Raw genomic sequence first — 24026 nt, forward strand, 5'->3', positions numbered from 1 at the left:
CCCAATTACGAAACATGAAAGATGGAACATTAACACTAATTTGAAACCGTAACTGAAGAACACAACTTCAAAACCTTGATTTAACAACTCTTATTGTGGTTTGATACGATGCATTTTTACCCCTAGCCCTCTGTTAAAAACTCAAAACACAGGCTTGAAACCCTAATTTAAACTTCCAACTTGAAATCCTTACTTGAAAAGTTTTAAACCCTAATCTTGCTTTGATAGCCTAAATTTGAAACTCCAACCCCTGTTTGAAACCTAAATCTAGTCTTAAAACTCTAATTTGAAACCCCAATTTAGAACATTAACTCTAATTTGAATGCATTAGTTGAAAATCTACCCCTCAATTAAAATCATTATTTGAAAGCCTAACCCTGCTTTCATAGTCTAAATTTGAAACTCCAACCCCTGTTTGAAACCTAAATCAAGTCTTAAAACTCTAATTTGAAACCCCAATTTGGAACATTAACTCTAACTTGAATGCATTATTTGAAAATCTACCCCTAAATTAAAATCATTATTTGAAACTCTAACCCCTGTTGCAGAGCCAAATGCAGGCTTGAAACCCTAATTTAAACCTCCAATTTGAAATCCTGACTTGAAAAGTTAACCCAGTCTTAAAACTCTAATTTTAAACACTAATCTTGCTTTGATAGCCTAAATTCGAAACCCTAATCCCTGTTTGAAACCCAAATTCAGTTTTAAAAACCTTATTCAAAACCCTAACTTGAAACAATAGCCCATATTTGAAACCCTTCCCTTGTTTCCCAAGTAATTTTAAGGGAGTCAGTTTATCTTCCGGCCACTAGCTGGACATGTGTGCATGCATGAGTAGAGATAGCGCGTTAAGGACTTGGGTTGTTGAGGTGTTGTTTCCATCTGACTTTAGATGTCACAGAGGTCACCTGATGATGGCGGGGACAAGGCGGCTAGCACTTGTGGTGGTCATTACTGCTACAGGTTAATGAAGGGGAGACCCAGAGAGAAACAAGAGGCTATTTCAATCAGGGAGTCTAATGGCCACCCCTGTCTACTGGGCCTTGGATGACCTTTCACCCAGCGCCTGACACTGCCAGGCGGCGCCGCCTTCTGTTTGTGTGCTCACTTCATTCGGAACTGTGGTAATACGAGCATGAGATTTGAAATTTAAAAGAAATAAAATCGACTTTTGAATAGAAGTGGATTTTCTCTTCCCTTGGAAGCCATTTTTGTTCGGCTCCTTTTAGCTCCAGAAGCGCAACAAATATCCTCAGATGGTTTTAAAATGGATTTCCAATGTGCTGTTCACACTGCTGTCAAATCTGATCCAGATTAACTACAGATATGTTTAATATTGCAGTGGTGGTACTACAAAGTGCAAGTGCACTATAGCATAATGAGAGCGGTTTCTAACAGGGTTTTTCCTGGATCAAATTGAGGAAGAGGTGGCATCATCCTGACTATGACGTGCATGTATTCGGTAAATTCGACTGACTCACTTTCTTTTACAGGGTACATACTTTAAGTTAAGAGTTCCAATAAGAATGACTATTATCACGGTAAAGCATTCATTTATCAAAACTTGAGCCACAATTTTTAAAGTGTTACTGCAAAGAGCCCCATTATACTGTGCATATGGGTGCGCATAAACTGCCCCATCCTGTCCCCTCACTCCCGAGCTCTCGTGCATATTTTGACAAACTTTCCTTCTTTTTATGTCATTTTAGCTTATGCAGTGTTCAAACCGCCAAGGAAAAAAAATGTGGCTTGGAGTATGGAAAACACGGTACAAAAAAATAAGAAGAAAAAAATACATTATTTACATAATTAATTACTTAAAGTTTAAAATGTTGATTAAAATTATAATTATTATTATTTTTTTTGCAGTGTGCCCCCATTACAATATGTTTGCCGTTGTTCATCATACTGAGGGCGGTTTCTAACATTTTGACTAGGGATGTTCGATACCCGTTTTCAAATCGATATTCACTCATTGAATATTCACCGATATCGAACAATTCTTTCTGATACAGATGACGATTCGCCCCCTGAGTCAAACTACCACAGTACAGCGCCAACTACTGCCAAGGAACAATTTTTGTGCCGAATGTATAGGTGGCTGGTATCGGCAGCTGTACCTGATACCTTAAAATAAGGCCGGCATTGGACCAATACCAATAACTGTATCGGTACTCACCCATCCCTAATTTTGACTCATCTCGATATGCTGCAGTGCATATGAAATCCATTTTTCTACGACTGCACCTCAAAACTGAATGATTCATATCTCTGCAAATGCAGAATTGTGTCTCACATGAAATGGCGACGGAAGCTCGAATAAAGACTGAACAGATATTCAACGGTAACAATGTGGCACACATGGCTAGTGGAGTTGTGTTGTGCAGTGTGCTATTTGTTAACAGGGTGCCGTATGACTGCCGGCTGGCAGCGAGCGAGGACAACCGCTGTCCCGACATGGAGAACGAGTGCATTTGAAACGGCACTTGTCATTAATGCTTTATTAATTGCCGGCGGCCAGAGCGCACGCTACCAGGCTGCGCTGGAAATGGATGACACTTTGAGGTCAGCGCCTACTCCCGCTGCGTGCGTACGAGCGAGCTGAGCGCTCAGGCAAAATGGAGGCAAATCAGCAGGCTTCAGCGCTTTCTATTTCTGCCTTTCTTTCTTTTTCTTTCACAGGGGCTTTGGTTCTTTGTTCAAGCGCCTGAGATACTATCTTTTTTTAAATTTTGTCTTTAGAGCTGATGAAATTTTTGGGGGCATTGAGGGTATGCCTGTGTGACGGTTTCTTTGTTTGAATACGGCATTTATAATTAATAGAATGTGTTCGTGTGCTGCTGTATTGTGCAGCCAGATATGTGCTTGCTGGCCAAAATATTAGGTACACCTGCACCATCTAAGGTGAACTTTAGCAACAAGCATGATGGTCATACTCAAACTCACAGTGAAATTTTCTAATCCTGCCTTGAAACCTTCATTTCGACACAGAACCCTTAACAGAAACCCCAACCCTGCCTTAAAATCTGGATTTAAAAGCCAAGCCATGATATGCCTTCATACCTGTCAACCTCAGCCAATTGCTCCCCTTATCAACGATTGCATTTCCCTTTATCAAGCGATAATAAACCTTACAAACACAGCGCGGCACCTATTTACTCACGGCAAGACAGACTATGTAGAATAAGAACAAAGATCATTTGTGTAAATTTTATTTACCATATAACGTTGTCGTCTGCTATCAGTGACTGAGACGATCCGGATTAGAGCCGAAATGGGCAAAACGAGATCGGTCTAACAAAAAAAGGATTAAAAAAAAAAAAGAATTTCCCATACGAAAATTGTTATACGCCGTACACAATTTGAAACGATCAAAAAACGTATAAAATACGGGGAAAACGTATACGTTGGCAGGTGTGCCTTTGTTGAAAATCCTAACCTTGTTTGCAAGTCCCAATTTGAAGCCCTACCTCTTCATTTGAAAAGCTCACCCAGCCTTAAAACCCTATTTTGAAACACCAACACTGTTTGTTTTTAATTTGAAACCGTACGATCTTCTGCAAATCCCAATTCAAAACACAAACCCCCTTTGAAAAGGGAACTGAGACCTGACACTAATTTGAAACCCTAACATTGTTTCCAGATCCTAATTTGAAACCATAACCTCTTCTTTCAATCCTAATTGGAAACGCTAACCCAAGTTCGAAACCCGACAGCAGGTCTGAAAACTTAACATTGGTTTGAACCAGCTTTATAATAGGAGCACAAAATAGGCCTTGATAATAAGAAGAATGAAGCTTGGAAGGGGGAACCGAGCTGATAATTTGTCCTCACTGTCTTTCTCCTGGGCACGGTCATATCCACCCTGATTCCTTTTTCTTCTTTTTTTCAAGAGGACTCACCTTAACGTCAGAGGTGTCCCGCTGACAGTTCCTCCACGAGCGGGTGATGGAGGAAAAGATGCGGTCCGGGTGGTCAAATGTGTCATTGTTGGCGCTGAGAAACAAGCTGGTGAACGGCTCCTGAGGAAACACACAAACCGACACCGGCATTGAGACACGCCCGCTCGCACAAACTGCAATGATCAGTTTGTCAACACGTTTTTTGTGCATTTGTGTGTTTGATGCTTTTATCAAGCACTCTTCAAGTGGGGATTCATTTGAAACCCTACCCTGTCTTCAAACCCTAATTTAAAACCCCAACCCAGGCTCCAGCTCCAACCCTAACCTTTGCTCGAAATGTTAATAAATTGAACCCCGACTTTGGCTTGACGCCCTCTAACTTTGTTTCCCAACCCTCTCCGTAGCTTGAAACCTTAAATTTGGCTTATAACAGTACATCGATTCCCTTCTTGGTTTGAAACCCTAATTTGAAGCCCTAATCCTTGTTTGGAACCCAACATTCACTTTGAACCCTAATTTTGAACCCTAACCACAACTCCATGGCGAATTAGATACACTCACCCTGGTTAGGAGTCTTAACTCTGGCTCCAAACGCTAATTTGAAACCCTAAGATTTGTTTGAAACCCTAATTTGAAACATAACCATCTGCTCGAAGCCCTAAACTTTGCTTTAAAATCTGATTTGAAAATTAATTAGTTTTTAGAGCAAGTTTGTTTGTTTTTACTCTTTTGAAAATGCTTTGTTTTAATTTTTTATTAGTTTTATTATTTTCTTAAATATGCGGTACTTTTTGAGTGCGAGATAAAAAGAAAGGTCACTAAGAATTGGGCAAGAATGTACCTTCCTACTTTTGTAGCTATGGCTGTAGCAATGGCGAAATAAACACGTTTAAAATGAACCCCGAAAACGATGATGTTAATGAACAAAGGTGAAAACAAAGGACTTGAGGACAAATGATTTCCACTGTACTTAGATTTAGTTTTATGCTGTAAGATCTAGTTACTTTTCATTTTTTAAAGCACTTTCATTTCCTTATTATTTTATTGTTAACAATTTTTTTCCTCCAATTCAATAGTTTTAATTATTTCATTAGTTTTCGTTAACTAAAATAACCTTGCTTCAAACCCTAGTTTGAAACCCTAACTCTTGTTTGCAACTGCACATTTTTCTTCAAACTTTAATTCAAAAACTTGGACCTAATTTGAAACTCTGAACCTTGGTTTGAAACCCTTCACCTGGCTCCAAACTCTAATTTGAAATCCTAACCTTGGCCCCAAACTCGAATTTGAAACCTTATAACCTCCGTTTCAAACCTCAGCATATAGATCGGTTCCTTCCCGAGGGGGAAATTAACGAGCTTTCTGGCTGAATACAACGAGCGTTAATGATAATTGGCTCAAATGGGTTAGTTGTTTTTTCTGGCACGGCGTCGGCGTGCATCAGGAAGCAAGGAATTGTGGGAGCAAACCCGCAGAGGCCAATCTCGGCGCTGTCAGGGGAAGCTCCTCAGTTCATCAGCAGCCCCTTCCTACTAATGATGGGGGGTTTCAGCTCTCGGACTTCCACAAACTACTTGTGCCTCCTCCTCCTCGTCTTCCTCCAGTAAACGAGGACCAGAGTAAGCGTGATGGACACGTCTGCAAGCCTGAAACACATAAACCTGTCACCCCCCCGACTTCCTCCCGCCCTCAGCGAATCATTACGCAGCCACTCTTTATTTAGCGCACATATGCCGCTTTACTGGCCTGTGAAATGTGTTTTTTTGGAGGGAGTGCCGCCCGCCAATGGAGACATAACAGCGTCATCCAGTCTGACAGGTGACGACGTGCTAATGCTAACTGCAGAATGGGGAGAGAGGCTATGGAAAGGGGGGATGCATGTGTTCTTTTTTTTTTTTTTTTTTTTTTTTTTGCCGTCGCTCACAATTAGAATTTTCAAAGTTGGAAACCTTTCATGAGAATTCACTGGAATTGATAGTAATTCATAAGAATAAACTACAAAATTAAATATGGAACTCAAACATAGTTGGGTAAAAATTTCGGATGGATGGATGTATAGTGAGATAGAGAGAAAGAAATGAAAGGGACAGACAGACAGACAGACAGATAGATAGATAGATAGATAGATAGATAGATAGATAGATAGATAGATAGATAGATAGATAGATAGATAGATAGATAGATAGATAGATAGACAGATAGATAGATAGATAGATAGATAGATAGATAGATAAACAAAGCTGTACTTTATATTTCACTGCAGCACTGTTCCTTATTTTTTCCTCTGTACTATGTACAGACTACAGGAGTGATGTTTCATATTTTCTATGTACATGTATGGAAGTGTGTTTATACATGTGTATATGTGTATATATATATATATATATATATATATATATATATATATATATATATATATATATATATATATATATATATATATATATATATATATATATATATATATATATATATATATATATATATATATATTTCACTTGAGCTGTATAGACATTTCCCCGCCCTTTGCATCCCGACTCACCATCCTGATGAGCCAGTGCAGTGCAGAGGCGGCGGTGGAGCAGTAGCGTTGGTAGTGGCACGGCGGCGTCTGGTCATCTGCCCAAGACTCGAAGCGCTCGGCGAAGAAGGCGGCGCGCTTGGGGTTGAGAGCACCGATGGGCTGCGGGGGCAACCCAACAAACACAACAACAAATCGAACAATGACGATCTCAGCCAAGGCTTACATCAAAAAGCAAAACCAACTATACCAGCGAGAAAGACAGCAGGGGCCCCAAATTTGAACCTTGTGGAACACCATATGACAGTGGGACAGAGCCCTAATTTTATAGTCTAATCTTGGTTTCAAACAACTAAATTGAAACTAAAACCCCTGTTAGAAATCCTAACCTATTTTTGAAACTGAAATTTGAAACCATTAACTTGAAACCCTAACCTGAGTTTGAAACCCTCACCGGGATTCTTGTGCTAATTTGAAATCCTAACCATAATTTCAAACTATAACTTGAAACTCTAACCTGTGTTAAAACCCTGAACCAGCCTTGAAACTCTCTCTAGACTACATTTTGAAAAAAACCAAATCTTGTCTTGTAACCCTAACTTGAAACCTTAACACCTATCTCAAAACCCCTTTTTGAAATCCTAACAATGGCTTGAAACCCCAAAAGGTTGACGTTGTTCCAAACCATAAGTTTGGCTTCAAATGCTTAATTTGAATTATTGCCCAGGTGTAAAACTTTATTTGAAACTCTAACCCAATCTTAAAATGCTAATTTGAAAGCCTAACTCTTTCTTGATAGCCTAATTTAAAACTCTAACCTTGTCATTAACTCTTATTTGAAACCCTAACACTTGTTTTTCCAATCCAAGGTTTGAAACCCTGGTTGCAACCTTTAAACGTGCCCAAAAACGTATTAGAAACCATAACCTGATCTTGAAACGCTAATTTAAAACCATATTATGTAATTTAAAATATATTATTATTATAGTTATTGTTATTACAATATTTCATTAATTTTCAGTTTTTGAAGAGGTTTTGGGTTCCCATCCTGCTCATTACTGCCATCCTCCACACAATTGTCTCTTCTTCTTCTTTTTCAGACCAATACAACTACAAGTATTCACTCTTTGAATACTCACCGATACTTCTAGTACTTTTGATACATGACATTTTATTCAACACAATGACAACAAACTGTGAGCAAAGATCTTTCTTTCTGGCGCAGATTATGATTTGCCGATATGCGACAAGGAGGTCTTACTCTTTTTTACTTTTTTACTCTTTCTAACTTTTTTTTATTTTTTTTTTACCTTAAGTATCGTGGTATGTTATCATTAGCCTCCACGAGACCTGGTGCCTTAAAATAAGCCCTGTATCGGCACGATACCCATGACTGGTATCAGTCCATCCCTAGTTTTGTATCGAATACATGAAAGGGCGACTTTTGCCCTTTGCCTGTGCTTTTCCGTCTGCACCTTCTTAAGGCCACGGAATGGCTCCCATTAAACACACGCTTAGCCGCCGATAAATTGCTTTCTCTGCCTTTTCAATCAAGCCTGCCAATACGAAAGCCCGGGAGGCACGCCGGCGGTCAATATTAATACACTCGCCATGACCCAGTCAGTCACATTGAAGGATGACGAGGGGCGGGGTGACAGGGTCGGCTAATCAATGGCAGCTTTCTTGCCTGAGAGCTGCGGTGTGAGCAAATGAAGCTGTTTGGGTCCCGAGTTACATCTGGCCACGCAGCCAAGGAGAAGTTTATTGAGATTTGCGTGGATTTACGAGGTGATAATAGGCCTGCATGTGACTCGTCCTGGGTCCAGCTGGAGCGTGGAGCGTCTTGCACACCGTAAAAAACAAAACAAAAAACACAGTTGTGGTGGCCAATTTGAAAGCTGAGCAGCGGATTCAGCTGAAATTATTACTACATTTTTATTTTTAAATGGCATATTACAGCTGCTGAGTAATGACGAGAGCAAGGACGAGGATAAGATAGGCTAGTTACTGTGCTTCCCCCCTGTTAAATGTGACATTAACCCTGATCTTGTTCATTATGAGATTTTTCAAAGCAAATGTGATGTTTTCCGTTGATTCAAACCATAATTTGAAACCTTACCTCTGTCTAAAGCCCTAAAAAAACTAGGCTAAAACCCACGTTTTAAACTCTACCCAGGCTCGAAAATATAATTTGAAACCCTGACCTGAAATCTTCACCCTTATTTCAAACCCTAACCTGCCTTGAAACTAGTCATGGGCGAGTACCGATACCAGGTATTGGTATTGGTCCGATAACGACCTTAATGAAAGGTATCGGGTCTCATGGAGGCTGCCGATACTTGCAACTATACTGCTTTATTGCAGCAGATTGACACATCTGCGAATCATCATCTGCATCAGAAAGAAAGGTCTTTGTTCACAATTTGTTGTTACTGTGTTAAGTGACGTTTTACATATCATAACTACTAGAGCTCTCAGTGCTCTGTAACAGTGACTACTCAAAGAGTGAATAATCATACTAGTATCGGTCTAAAAAAAAAAAATGTGGGATTGAACATCCCTACCTGTAACTCTAATTTGAAACCTTAACCCTTGCTTGAAATCCTAACGCTGGCCTTTACCCATTAAAGCCTAAAGCGCCTGGCTCAACATCTCCCCAAAACCTAAGGTCGTCTTTGGAATTACCCTTGTAAACCTGAAGTTTTCCCAGAAATTCAACACCTACACAATAATTAATGTCTTGGCCCCTGTAGCAGACAGAAACATAATTCCAAAACAATTTGAGATCTTAGAAAAAAAAAAAGAAAATGACGTGTACGCTCTCTCAGCTTTAAGGGTAGAAAGACACAACAGCGCTCCCGGCTCTAGTGGTAGAAGCGCGGTTATGCACTCCCATCCTTAATGGGTTATACCCTGTTTTACACCCTCAATCGGTAACTCCTAACCTTGGGTTAAAATTTGAATGTTTCCCCCTTGCTTGAAATTTGCGGCTTGATACCCTAATTTCAGATCAAAATAAATCTTAAAATTCCCAATTTCAAACTTTATGTAACCTATTAGAAACCCCAACCAGGCTAGAAACCACAACTTAAATTCTTGGTTTGAAACACAAATTTGAATATGTTGAAAACCCAAACAGTGGCCTGAAACCCTGATTTACAACCCTAACTGCTGACTCCTTCGTGCAACTGCCCACTTGTCTGAAACCACAAACATGAAACCAGCAAAATTTTTTCCAAATTCTTTCTTTTCCAAAACGTCTCCCAAAATACAATAAAGAGACGTATTCCATTTGATTGCAAGACAGGAGTGAGGGGAAACACTTTGACTTTGGTGTCTAGGAATGTGAGCGAGGTCGCAGATGTTACTTTTGTCAGGGGCTCGCTGTGCTGTCATATTTGGGGAATGTTCACCTGACAGATGGTTGACGACGGCTGCGGTCGGCAGTGCTTCACGCACCCGGCTGACCGCAAACGTTTAAACAGAACAGATTAAAGCTGACAATTGATCCAATTCTGGAAGCATTTTGATCCATTTCGCTGTATTGAAGGAGGAATAACGTGAAAAGGAGGAGGATGTACAATCACGGGCCATTCAAACCATGCTGGACTAGCATTAGTCATGAGTCACCACTATAAAAAGAAAGGTAAGCTATGTTAACGACAAAGTTTAGCAAATTTATAGCTGGTCAAGTGTTAAGTAAGCTTCATGTCAGTTATGAGTTTATTTGAGAAGACAAACTAATAGACAATATGATTGATTGTGTTAGCATAGGCGCGGTAGTGAGTGCTAATTGGCTAATGTGCGACTATATGTTGTGACTAAGCAAGACTGTTTGACTTGACTTACGTTTCGCTTAACTCTTGTCATGATTTCAGTCAACTTACTTGAAATTAAGTGAGGACTCCACTTGACTCAAATTTTGGCAGAGTAACTTGTGACTTGCTTGAAACTTAAACACATTATCGTTAGCCTTATAGCATAACTGATTAAGCCATTCTTAACTCATTGTTGCAATATCAATCAAGAAAATACCAATGTGCTCGATAAAAATTGTGTCATTTCTTTATGTCTGTCAGCCATCAAGGTCATGTTAATCTGTAAAGGTTGAATCGAGGCAACTGGACTCTTCCTGTTGGTTGAATTTGTGGCATTTTCTCTTCCTTCCTAAAAACGACTTCCTGCCACCTCTGAATGCAAAAACTGACAACACCTTATTGTTCACAAGTTACAAGCATATAGTGGCTAACCAATCTGTGGCTAAGGCTAGAAGCTAACACAGCAGTCTACAATAATCTCTACTCACTGCATCGACAAAGACACTTGCTGTACAGATAAGAGTGGCCTCAAAGTAAATAAAACTTTACAATGGAAGGGTCATTAAAAAAATTGAAATAAAACATTGTCTAAAATGTCCACCAATGGAATCATTTGGTCCCTCCAAAGTCAACAGCAGTCTCGGGATGACTAAACTCTCTGCTGTGGCTTTCTGACTGACTTTTCGACCAGGAAAATGACGCCTAAATGGAACCATGTGAAAACCACCTCGAGTGTCCGTGGTTGGCTTTGAAATGAAGCCCAAACGTACACGGCGCGTTTGCCGAGGAAACCTCGCTTGGCACGTCACAATCATACAGTGTTGGTCCTGGTCCTGGGAGTGATGGCGTGTGAAGTGAACTGAGAGGCTCATGTACATTGTGTAGAAAAAAGAAAATAAACAGTCATCTTTAGTCTCCGCTGAAAAGTCAAATTCAATTAAAGCTGAGCAAAGGGGCCCTTGCACAACCCCAACTTGGATCCCACTATGCAGAATTTGACGGAAAAGTGCCAGCAGTGGCATTATTGCAGCACCACATTTATGCCTGAACGGGGGCGCCGAGGAATCTCATCGGGTTGGTCCCCTCATCACATACAAGATCTTTGGTCAAACACGGGTCTTCATAGAGCTGATTGTGCAGGGCAGGCATAAGAAAAAAAAATTGGCGCATTTGATTGACAGTTGAGTGTGTTGAGGTTTTCACCTCATTTAACGGACACACCTACAACATTCGAGAGCGCCGAGAATAGTTGAACAGCTTTTTCGCAATTTTGAAGGCTCATATTAGATGATTCAATGATGGTTTGAATCATTCAAATTTCATTCATTCAATTAAAAAAAAAAACACTCCACTATGTGCCGTGCCAAATTTAAAGCATAACTGTGGTGGACAGAAGAAAAAAATGATTTATCAAGAAAAGCTGCATCCAAACGCATTTTTGATTCCACTGACTAGTTGTATTGAAGCAGGCTTCCATAACTTGCAGAACCTATTTGTGGAGTCACCATGACAGCTAATGCACGCAAGCCATACTTGCCTGCAAGAAGCGGAGCCGTGACTTAACTGCGTTGAAAGCCGTCTTGCCCGGGCTGTCTCCCCAATTCAACACGGAACTTTCTTGGTCGGATTCTGACGAATCTGTGTCATTCTCGCAATTTTCCAGAGTCAATACCGACGAAAGGTCCGTCAATTTTGCTTGCTCTGTTTCAGACGAGGCCGGTGCTGCAGCACATAATAAATAATCAGGCGCTACTTACGAAGTTGGAAGCCTGCCTGTAATGTGGGTCAGGTTACATACATTCTGTTTTCATAAATAAATACATAAATAAATGTCCGAGTCTAGTTGCTACGTTCACGGTCATCTAACGGGCCGGTTGGATCCCGGGAAGTCGCGCTGTCGGCCCAGTCAACGACCTGATGTCACATCTGTTCCTAACATGACACCATGCATTAAAATTAACCACGGGTATCATTTTTGCAAATACAAGACTATACACAAAATGGGAAAAACAGATATTTATCAAACTTTACAATATAACTTTGTTTTCCATCAATACCTCATCATGGGCCGCCGGGGGAAAACTTGAGCCATTTTTATTGTCACCCTTACAGTAACTTTACATTTTCACCAACATATACACACCTGCCAAATTTGTTGGGCTTTTGAGTATGGGAAAGTGCTCTACATACTAAGAACATACTAAGAAACAAAGAAATTCAAGTGTTCATTAAATGAGATCGGTCCTGCAGCTAAAAAAATAAGAGGAGCACTTAAGAGAGAATTGCTACAAGATAAGAAGTAAAAAACATTTTTCTTACAGCTTGCACATTCATGTCTTCAGTCCTGTCATACCTAAATATGATCATATCGAAATCCACTTCCTCTTAATGCTGAATAGCACACATGTCCCTTTTTACCATGAATTCACACAGCATAGTGATCAAAACAAGACCAATGTGATTTCATAAGCGCGAGCAGCTGAAACACAAACTAACAAAATCTGATCAAACTTCAGTTGGGATGCAGGACAAGCGTCCGTGTGCTCCAGTTCTAGAACACAATCTGTCCCGCACGGGCGCACGGCGCACTTTAGATTTCACAAGGAATTACGCCGTAGCGTGTTGCGACGTCGGGAGACGTCAGAGTCGTTTGCGCTCGCCTTGTCGGGAGGCGCTGCAGCCGCGGTCGCATGCAATCAGAGAGGCGGACGCTCAAAACAAAGCAGATGTGCTCTACATACGACCGAGCGAGGGGCGCACGAGGGAGGGCCAAGAAAAGCGCCATTAGGGGAAAAAGAAGGGGAGGCTGTTCACAAGATGACAAGTTCTCTCTGCATTACATGACATTACAAGCCATTTCTTCTCTGATTGGCTGGGAGAAATCACACGTTTTCCTGCATATCAGTGTGGCTTGCATTTTTGCTCAAGTTGAAGTCGCCAAGAATGGATTTGTGTCTTGTCAAGCGCTACTGGACATAAACGACAAGTGCAAAGTATTAGATATTAGACAATCACTCTCCGTTGCAGTCAAATAATCATACAATTTTTGTTGGTTAAATGATTTTAAAGTCCTGTGAATATTTCTGATTTGGCATTCACCAATTTAAGGGCTGGAGGGTGGAGTCTTTCCTCCGTTATTCGCTGAAACAAACATAATTCTCTGTATTTGTGGTCAGGGCACCATGTTGAAGTGAATTGAGGAGTTTCAGTTAGACCTAAGCGGTGCTTTGCCGACATCTTGTAGCATCTACAAGCAATTATGGGGGTAGGTTGGGTGTCACTTAATTCAGGATTTTCACAATTAGCAGCAAAGCACTTCAAATGCCTCTAAAATTCCCCACAACAAAGAAATTGACCAAAAAAAACACGAATGCTTTACGCACATGACCTATTCTGCTTCCTGCACCGCTTTTCTCACCAATAGTCTTCCATCTGCGCTAGTGAAGTCGAGTTTTTATGGAAAGTGTCGGCATTTGAAACATCATGCTAATTATGACCCGTTGATGTCTCGGAATTTTGGTCTTCCCGAAAAATTGGTGGATATTTTTCACTGAAACTTGTCAGCCAATCAGAAAGGGTGCTCCCTGAGTAGAAGTTCAAATGAAAGAATTGAGGAGGATGTTGAGAAATAATAAGGTTATATCATTTTACTTTAATTCGAAGGTGTTTTTTGTTTTGTTTTTTTTACCACATTTTCTACGGGCGATATCACACAAAAACTTTCCTCAAAAAGGCCATTTTTGCCACACTCACACAAAAAAATAAATCCCTCCGAAATGCTTCATCCAATTTTCAAAAATTGTGCTACCTTAACTCAGGCTGAAGTGGTCTTCCCAACCAGACATTGTACTTTGACACCTTCATTTTTTTTGGAATTCCTGCCATCTTGTTATTCACATTCACACCATTGATGAACGTTCACTGTGTTTATTCTTTACATGTACGTTATTAATGTTCTTCTCCATACGGCCAATTTTGTTAAATGATGAAAACATATACATGCCAAAAAAGTCCAAGTACAGTACTGCAAATTGTTTTTCAGAGCAATCAGGTTCAGTAGGTGTCCAAATTTAACTCTTTGTGGAATGCTGTTGTTCTTTCTCAAAGGGTTATTTGCACTGGTTATATTTTTTCCCATTGTGGCTAAGGTAGTGGTTATACTATAAGTGATAGCTGGCAAGAGGAGCAGTCATTATTGATCATATACTGTACATACATTGTACGATTGTACGTGTGCATGTTCCGGTAAAGTGGCATTAACCTATTTTGACTAAGAACTATTTCCAGTAGTTATGTTAATTACTCTTAGCAATGAGTGACTAACTGTGAATGATGACTAACTGGTGAGAGGAGTAATCACACGAAGTACCAGACTTATATTGTGTGTGATTTTATACAACAGCGCACTCACATTAGCCAAACGTAGCAAACCTCAGGTATAAAGTGGGTACCCAAAGCTCAATTTCATGTTCTGGCTTCCTGTCGTGATGCAGCCATATAAAAAAGCCTCCCATCACATGATTGAACAGCTATGTGGAACATCGGCTATCTCCTCATCTGTCAGTCGCATGTCAAGTCATCAGGAAATAATCATTACAATCCAAGGTGTAATGCGTCGTGACGACCTGACATCCAAATATGCGGCGCTCAGACCTGCGGGCGGCGCCTTTCACAGCCGATTGAATAGCCAAGCAGCAGGTAATTGTCGGCGAGCAGGTGAGCAGAATATCTGGCGGTGTGCGGCGGTTAAGTGCAGACGTTAAAACAATGCTGTCCGTCAAGCCGCACTCAGCCGAAGGCATGACAAATGAGACCTTAATGTGCTTCTGCTGTGTGGGAAAGGAACATGCGCACGAATGTGTTACCTGCATTCAAGATGATAACTCACCATGCCGTCTTGTGTAGACTCATATGCGCTTATGCTAACTGCATATAAAACATTTTTTAAAAATTTGCTATACAGATTTTTATTTGTATCCAGGCAAATATTAAAATAATTTGGAAAATGTACAGTTTGGTGACGTTTTACGGATCCTTATCCCTATTTTGATGGCGAAAAAAAATCTATGCCATTCTCGCATGGGTTTTCTGCATGTTGGGCTCCTCCCACATTCCAAAAAGATGGACGGAAGGTTCACTGAATGCTCAAAATTGTCGGTCTGCGAGTGAGTGAACGTGAGTGTACCCCACCTCTTTCCCACAAGTCAGCTGGGATAGACTCCAGACCACAATGCAGATAAGCAGGATAGAAAACGGATCAAAAATAGCAATAAACGGAATGCTTACATGACATTGCAATGCATCCTAATCTTAAAATCCGCAAAAGTATTAAAATAATATAAATTAGTTGTAGTTTTTCATGGATGAAATTACTTGTCTAAATTGTTAAATATGTCATAACATATTTTATGAACATGTCGAAATATATTTGAAAAATATAACATCAGCCCAAATGCATTACATGCTTTAAAAAATTGTTAAAATTCCCAATTTGCCTGGTTGCCTTTCCGGCGATTTCGAAAAAACCGGACATTTTGCTCTCGAGTGTTCCTAATGTGGCCGAGTCTCGTACGGGGCTCTACAGTATGCAATCCATTATGGAGCAAGCGTTGGTGAACTTGCGGTGTGGGGGGAGCGCAGAGAGTGACGGGGCTCCAAGGACAACTGTCAAGTGTTGCGGGCCTGTGAACTCATGCTAATGAAGGCAGCTCAGGCCTGTAAACAGCATGGGAGGATGTCACCGGAATACATTACAATACATAACTGTCTGCTTGCGGGCAGGTAGGGAGGATGCGTGCGGCTGAGGGAGGGACGGACATACGGACGGATGAACGTGCAACCACACACAAGCGCACACGTCCAGCAGAAGTAAATGTGGACTAATTGACATGATGGAAGCAAGAAGGCCCATTGATCACGCGTATCATATCAAATCAATTATCGCCAGTGAAAAGAATGACAGTAATCCGCCCCAAAAAAACAGCACTGTATTGCAACATTCAAACAGAGCTGGGCATTTTAATAAACATTCCCGGTCCGTTTATCGCATTCCGCCTGCAGCCGGGGTATTTTAAACAGACTTCCCTTTGCGTTCCCGTCCACCAACTTGGACCAACTTACACTAGCTTTTACTTCCTGCATTTGACAAAAGACACATTTACTTTTTACACCTTACTTTGTCAAAATTTGAAATGCTAATCACTATACCACCACGCTTCCCTTAAAATGTTATGCTTGTACTATTTATACATTCTAATGTCTCTAATACTCCAAGTCTTATGTTATTTATTATGCACATCAACCAGAATTTCATTCTAGCCAATCACTGACAAAAAAACACTGCTGAGGATCAACGTGACAAAGTGAGTCAGATGTAAAGAGATGTGAGTCAGGAATGTGACTATTTTCAGGTCATTGAACTGAACATTCTGAGAGAGCACAAGAGAGCGCACGTATGCAAGAGAGAGAGTGAGAGAGAGAAAGAGAGAGAGAACGAGTGAGAGAAAGAAAGAGAGAGATGAAGGGAGGTGGGAAAAAAGTAAAGCAGGCCAAAGTTTGCGCTAGAATGATCCGCTGTCTTTGCCCCTTTTCAGTGGCATCAGAGAACAAAAAAAACACACAGAAAAAAAAAAATGTTGAACTTTCACTCTCAGGGTCGCAGGGCTCTAAAAGCGCACAATTAGGCCTGTGCAAAAACAAACAAAAAAAACAATCACAACAACACAGTATCCTTTCAAAATGGTGTTCCGGCACTTGAAGGTACGATGCTGCAATACTGCAACTTTGTGGATAAATTCTTGTCATTCCGTTCCTTTCCATTGTGCAGTTAGCATGGTGAGCGGAGAGGTCACATGTGACACGTATGTGCCAGCGTATGACGTGGACTATTTGATGACTCTGGGGATTATTTTGAATTGGTCGGTTTATTTCGTGCAAGGGGATACTTATCAGGAATAACTTGGAGAGGAATGCTAATGATAATGTGTGGTGTTGCTAGCAGGCAATCAGAGACCAAGTGAATGAAAATGCAGCAATAGTACTTAAATGTTAATTATTTCATATAAATATTGATCACATTTTGATCCATATGTATTCAATTAATCCATACGTATCGGCTCGGGACTCCGTAGGTATCAGAAGATACTTAAAAACAAATGACTCGTACTCGTGTGCAAAATAAAATGTGATTGTGACTTCTCGGCTATAAAGTATTCATATTAACATAAATAGCTGCAAAAAACATTTAAAAAAAATAACAAAAAACCCAACCACTATAAACAGCAGAGATGTGTGCTGTACAGACTGTCACAATGGTCACTAGAGACTCTCTCTTTTACGATTTCATTTTGGTCGTCATTCATAAAGACGTAAGGATCAACACTTCACAGTTTAGGCTTAATAAGTATTATTTTTTTGTGAGCATATCATTTCCACGCCTAGGATTCGCCAATTGACTTCGATCAACAAAATTGCCTCCTGGCGAGATGTTCTTCTCGCTCTGACTGCAGTTCAGCTCCAGTTTGAGAAGCTTCACAGCTGTCACAATGCTGCAATGTGGAGCACAATTTACGCTTTTCATGGCAACTTTCTAGAAACAGGATCTGTTCTTGACATGACACCACGCAGCGGCGGGCGTGCTACTACCACCGCTGAACAAACCATCAAACTTCTACAGCTGTTGTGATGTGTCCCCATCACAGAGACATTTCCAGAAAATGACCAAGACTTTGGTTTCTTGCATCCTTGCATTTGTTGGCATAATCCGTTTTTTTTCCAGAACTGTATGTTCCACCCAAAAAAATCAAGCAGGGGAGCCTACAGTTGCATGTGGTACCTTTGAGAGATCTCTGAAGTTGGCGGGCAGAGTGAGGTCCAGCTCCTGAGAGTCGTAGCTGGCCAGCACCCAGGGAAAGAGCGGGTACTGGTTGAGGTCGTTGTACGTCCTGCCTGGACACAACAGAGCGGAGAGACAGCGTGAGTGACGAACGACCGTTGAGCGAGGTGAAAGCGAGGGCGCAGGCCGCACCGCGGGGGATCGGCGGGCCGCATTCCGGCAAGTCCACAGATCTCGGCGCCGTTAACGAGACGCGCGATATGACAATGTTTGGCGCGCTCCCTTTTCTTCCCTGCCCGCTGAGCAGAGAAGCAGCGCAAAGGCCGGGGTCGACCTCAGCACTTCTGCTGGTTTGATCCGCTAGCTCGCCAGATGTGAGTATACGCGTCCTGTTCTGGCAGCCACGATATGGCTTTCAGATGGCAAAAGGTGTCGGGAGAAATGCGTGGGAAGATGCCGGCAACGTGTTTTCCCTTGTTTAGTAGAGACGCTTAGCAGCTGCGAGGTCAAGAGTGAGCTGTAATCCGTAAGACTGTATGGACACGTTGGTGGATTGATTAAGGGGCCCAATAATGACAGCAACTCGAAACAATGCACATTTATTGGTTTCCAGTTGAAATTACACCGCACGTAGCCAGCAGAGAAGTTTTGCTTCTTTACATCTTGCACCTGATGCCAATTTTAGCAATGTCTTGAAGAAATACACAGAGACAAGACTTGGACATTTATGTACATTAAGACGTCAAATAATCATACATGAACATGGATGCACAAATATCCTTTCCAGAAGTATTTCCCTTAAAAAGTCTCCAAATGGCGCATTCTTAGACGTTTTGTTTTCAGAACAACTCAATCGAGAAGAGTGGTGTATTGACTGAAACATTTTACTTTAATGTGATTTTTAATACAAAGAAATAGCACTTCTGCAGTATTGTAAAGTACAAAAACACAACGCACATAAATAAAATGTAAAAAAACAAAAACAAAAACTGTGTATAAAGAACAACGCATGTGTGTTGAGATATGCTGACAGGCAAATTGTGATTTTTAAATCACAATTTAATAATAAACACTTCAAGTATATCAATAACATGCCTGGGTCATACCTTGGTCAAAATATCCCAAGATAAGATGAAGAATTTCGCACCACTTTTCATTCTGTTCTTAGACCTTTTCTCAAATGAGCCAGTTTTGAGGAGGCGGACTTATCCCATAAAAATCATCTACTGCTGGGTCAATGCCAAGTACAACTTTTGTTGACGACCGGGGGCGGAGCTACTAGTTGAAACCCAAATCTAGAAAAAGCGAGTTTGAACTGTGAATCGCACACGAGCCTTCATAAGAGAAAATGCATGGATTGTATTTTCACTGGTGGAAGCAGGGCTTCATCACCAATCCCTAATCAATCAAGTATCTGCCGCTGATCAGCAGCATAATGTTAATGTGCTTCCGATACTGCAGCTCCGCTTAGCTTTTGGCTTAGGCATGATATATGGCGTTAGATTGATGCCACAATTACGTCAGCAAAATGTCAAATACCGCGTACAAAAATGTGTTTTGCGTGTATGTAATGTGAAATACCGCGTACAAAATTGTGTTTTGCGTGTATGTAATGTGAAATACCGCCTACAAAAGCATGTTTTGTGCGTTCAAAAATGTGTTTCGCGTGTGCAAAACGTCCACATGCACGCACAAGATTTCTTTTTGTTACGCTTGCTTCTTCTCTCTACTATGCGTACAATACGCTGATTCACGCTTGCGATAAAGGAGTTACTGTTTTCTAACCAATCGCATTTTACAGCAGTAAGTACGACATGCACAACACAAACAGTCGATCGAAGCGTACGTATGGCGTATTGTTGTGGTTAATAATTCCAAAATATATTTATTTATATCTTTGCTTGGTTTTAACGTTATTGTCCCTTGAGACACCGGCAGTTGTTTTTTTCCCCAGTTTCTCCCCACTTCTTAGTTACGATTGGATAGTAAACAGCCAATCAGAATTAGCCCTACTGTCAGACTCCTGATTGCTTAAGAATTGTGGCACAATTATAACGCCTGCATCGCGCACGCGTGAATCAGCATATTGTACGCGTAGTAGAGAGAAGAAGCAAGCGTAAAAAACAAATGTGGACGGCTATGTATGCGCGAAACACATTTTTGAATGCACATAACATGCTTTTGTACGCAGTATTTCACATTACATGCATGCGAAACCCATTTTTGTATGCGGTATTTGACATTACGCTGACGTAATTGTGACATCAATCTAACGGCATAATGGTACAGCTTCTGTACAAATACTTGAAAATGACGGATCGTCACCCAGCCGAGCTGCCAAGTTATAGGTGGGAGGGGAATCATGCTGTTGGGGCTGGCTATGACAACAATCGCTCACAGACACATTTTGGTTTGATTTTACACTTGAAGAGTTGGCAGCACTCCAGTGAACCAATTATTTGTATACAAGAAATTATAAATCATATTTCCACTTTAAGAGTCTTGTGCACTTTCTCAATTGTGATACACGATGATTAAATTATGCTGATGAATCAGGGAGAAAAAGGTTAAGATTTTTTTAAGAGATGTTTGGAATTTGGAAGCATCATCACCACTAAAGAAAAAAAAGTGGCTCATTGTCATCAGGGCATCGGCATAGCCAGAGTCGGGGTGTCAGGATGTTAATAATAGCTGAATAGTGGTTAATTAGAAGACCACGTCCCCTTCGCACCTCTTCCCGGCACTTCTTCACCCCCATAGCCCAACTGTCTGCTTTCCGCCGACGCCGCCTCCTGACGTGCCTGTCAGCCCGGGTCATTATCGGGAATTATTTTTTTTTTCTTTTTCATTTAATGAATTTCCTACATGCTTTTCCCACAGTCTTGCCTTTCCGTCTAATTAGCTGACAATAATGTATCGAAAGAGCCGAGCGCGGAGGCCAAACATAAATATGCATGAATGCAGCAGCGAGACGCAGGCGTGACACCTCTCAGAGCCGACGAGCGGCGCAGCGCGGAGCGGCCTGGCTCGCCTCCCCCTGTTCGCTTCACTTCAGATCAGAGAGGAGAGTGCCGATCTCTCCAATCCACACTTGTACACTTTCGACGAGCCTAATTATCCAGCCGAGTGCGTGCTTCAAACAGCTATCAACTAGCGTCGACGAAGACCACTAAAGGACGAGGCGAAGAAACTGGGTAGCCTCTTGGCACTCCTTCTGCAACGGCGCCTGTGTATTGATCGTGGCGGCCAAGAACTTGCAGTCACCACACTCCGACGCCTAAGATGAAGATAATTGCTTTAAACGTAACGCTTTCCATTGTGATAAAATCTTTCCGCATAGGCAGAAAATGAGTCCGAATCAATGCAGTTGACTGATGGCTATATTGGTAACAACATGCAAAACTACAGCTGCAACTAAATGTCCACATCAGACGGACAACGCAGAAGGATGTTATATATTTTGTGGGGTTTTTTCCGGTGAAAATAATCCTTACTAAATCCTTAATAAGCTTAATAATGCTCGAAATAAGTGGTTTCGCATTGCAGTTTGCGAGGCAAAATTTGTATTTTGTGCCCCATCAAAACGCATTGAATCGCAAGACTGAGAATCAACCACCACAAGAACGTAAAAGTAGAAGTAAAAGTAGAAGAAGAAGTAGAAGAAGAAAAAGAAGAAGAAAAAGGATACAAACAAGAAGACGAACAAGAAGGAGAACCACCGTGACAGTCCCAAGAAGCTTCGCTGGGTTACTCTGTGCTACTGACGCCAGAGCAGCTAGCTAGCAACATGTTTCAGGTGGCTTCTAAACGCGGCTAAACACATTGCGGAGTCACTACTAAGTCAGTAATCATCGCCTGTGTGGCGAATGAGCTACAAATCTGCAAAGAATCATTTTCACAAAGTGCTGATGAGAAAAGACGGAGAAGCCATGCTAATTGCTAAATTAACCTAAGATTGACACGGTTAGTGCATTTAACACTTAACGCCAAAATAAAGTAAAAGTAGAAGAAGAAGAAAAAGAAGGAGGATAACCGCTGAGACAGTCGCAAAAAGCTTCGCTGGGTTCACGTCTCCTAGCATGAGTAATTGAAGGTCGAGGGAATCTACGCACAACACAGAGGCAGCTCGATAGCAACAAGATTCAACTGACAACACTGAAAAAAATGATGGTTGAATTTACTCAATTTTATATTGTCAAGTGGTTGCACAAAGTAAAATCATCTGTAGCCAGATAGATTTTCAAATAGACTGCTTAAAAAATCTATCTGGATTCACATTTCGTGCAACCACTTGATGAAATAAAATTGAGGAAATGATGCACAGCATTTTTTCAGCGTGCTAGTGCAGCTAAACACACTGTGGAGTGGCTCCTAAGTTAGTAATCATTGCCCGCATGGCAGTGAAGAGGTTCCATTTCTGACAAGTATCATTTGAAGGGATGACCAGAAAAGACGGCAAAGCCAAGTTAATTCCCAAGATTACCTAAGATTGACATGGTTATCGCGTTTAACACTGAAATTAAGTGCTTGGGTGATGGAGTCCACTTGTCACAGACATCTGGCTGCAACCGTGTTAAAGTGGAGGAGTGCTTTGTATGCGCGCTGTTTGGTATGCAACACACTGGAAATACACATTTAGTAATAAGCAAAAAACATGGCAAAAGATAGAATAAATGCAACACCACACTGTTAAAGCAAGGAGGAAACCGTCTGCTTCATTTGTGCGGCGAGTGACATGATTATAGTGTATTTTATTGACGGAAGCAAGTAACAAGCCGAGATGACGCAAATTGCGTCATGCCGTCCGTGCGTCGCCGGTTCAATCGGGTTTTTTAAATGCGGGGGGGTTAACCCTCTCCGCTCAAGCCACTTAAACGGGTTATTCCGAATGAGTCAGGAATCTGAACTTTGACTTTAACCCGAATGTCGACTGCATGTAAATGTAATCAAAGTTATACTGCAAATGGTTCTTGAGGAGGTATTGTGCACTGTACAGTACATCTAGATTTGATGTATTTTCTTTTTAACTGTTTGAGCTGGGCATCATTTATGAACCTTAACTTTGGAATTGAATTGATTTGAGTTTTGGGTAGAGCACAAAAACGGCCTCACCTCCGATGGTGTTGAGGAACATGAGGTACTCAAAGTTGGAGATCTCCCTCCTCTGCCAGCGCTGCGTCATGTTGGACGACTTGAAGAGCTGCCGAGGGCTGGCCAGCGAGATCCGCCTGGGAAAGAAGACATATGGGCGGTTTTCAAACGTGCCATTTCGAAACCGGAGAGCGTGTATTCACTCGCGGGGGAGGCTGGGATGTGACCAAAAGGCCGAGCCTTGTGTCATGTCTGGCATGGGTTTAACATATGCTATGTGGAGAAAAGTCCAATGACTCAGCACGTCATCAATTAATGAATCAATCAGGGTTTGGATTAGAGCCTTAAGGTCTTAATTTGTCATTTTCGTAAGACATTTTGGACAATTGCATGCGTTGTGGGAACACTTTGGAAAGGCCCTTTTCTTTTGCCAAGTTACAGTGAGTCCACCAGGGCATGCTTGGCTGAGAACGGTGTGGAAGAACACGCAGAGCAAAACACCTTGCGGATGCCAGGATATGTCTGTGCATGAGGAAATCAAATTTAAGACCATCGTTGTTTTTTTATAAAAACATTTTTCAGTGGTGAGAAGTAATGAATTATCTGTATTTCAGTTGGGAATTTATTCTTTCCATGACTTTTTACTTCTACTCGCTACTTTTGAACACAGGTATCTTTCGACTTACTTACTTTGACTAAGTAGAGTCGCTTTTTCTATTTTTAATCTTTGTGGATGATGACATGACATAACGAAAGATGTGAGTAGAGGGAGGTAGTCAACTGTGGATGACTGCTTGGGGACGTAAAAAAAAACATTGACAGCAGCGACATGGAGGAAGGTGAACCAAGGCACATTAATG

General features: G+C 41.2%; 1 protein-coding gene across 4 annotated transcripts in view; it reads right to left on the reverse strand.

Annotated features, from left to right (window-relative positions):
- nbeab (neurobeachin b) overlaps window positions 1–24026 on the reverse strand; it is a 266361-nt gene that overhangs the window by 28936 nt on the left and 213399 nt on the right. For 3 of the 4 annotated variants that reach the window (XM_086035116.1, XM_086035115.1, XM_086035114.1), the window contains 4 exons: window positions 23188–23303; window positions 18076–18188; window positions 6445–6585; window positions 3903–4022 (listed from right to left, as the gene is read on the reverse strand). In XM_086035116.1, coding sequence (XP_085891242.1) covers window positions 3903–4022; window positions 6445–6585; window positions 18076–18188; window positions 23188–23303 — 490 coding nt within the window. Of the gene's footprint in view, window positions 1–3902; window positions 4023–5426; window positions 5549–6444; window positions 6586–18075; window positions 18189–23187; window positions 23304–24026 lie in introns of those variants that run through there. The other variant, XM_086035117.1, reaches the window with a different exon arrangement.

This window comes from Filicampus tigris, chromosome 7, assembly GCF_054856515.1.
Source record: "Filicampus tigris isolate MCC_2025a chromosome 7, RoL_Ftig_1.0, whole genome shotgun sequence".
NCBI classification, from domain to species: domain Eukaryota; kingdom Metazoa; phylum Chordata; class Actinopteri; order Syngnathiformes; family Syngnathidae; genus Filicampus; species Filicampus tigris.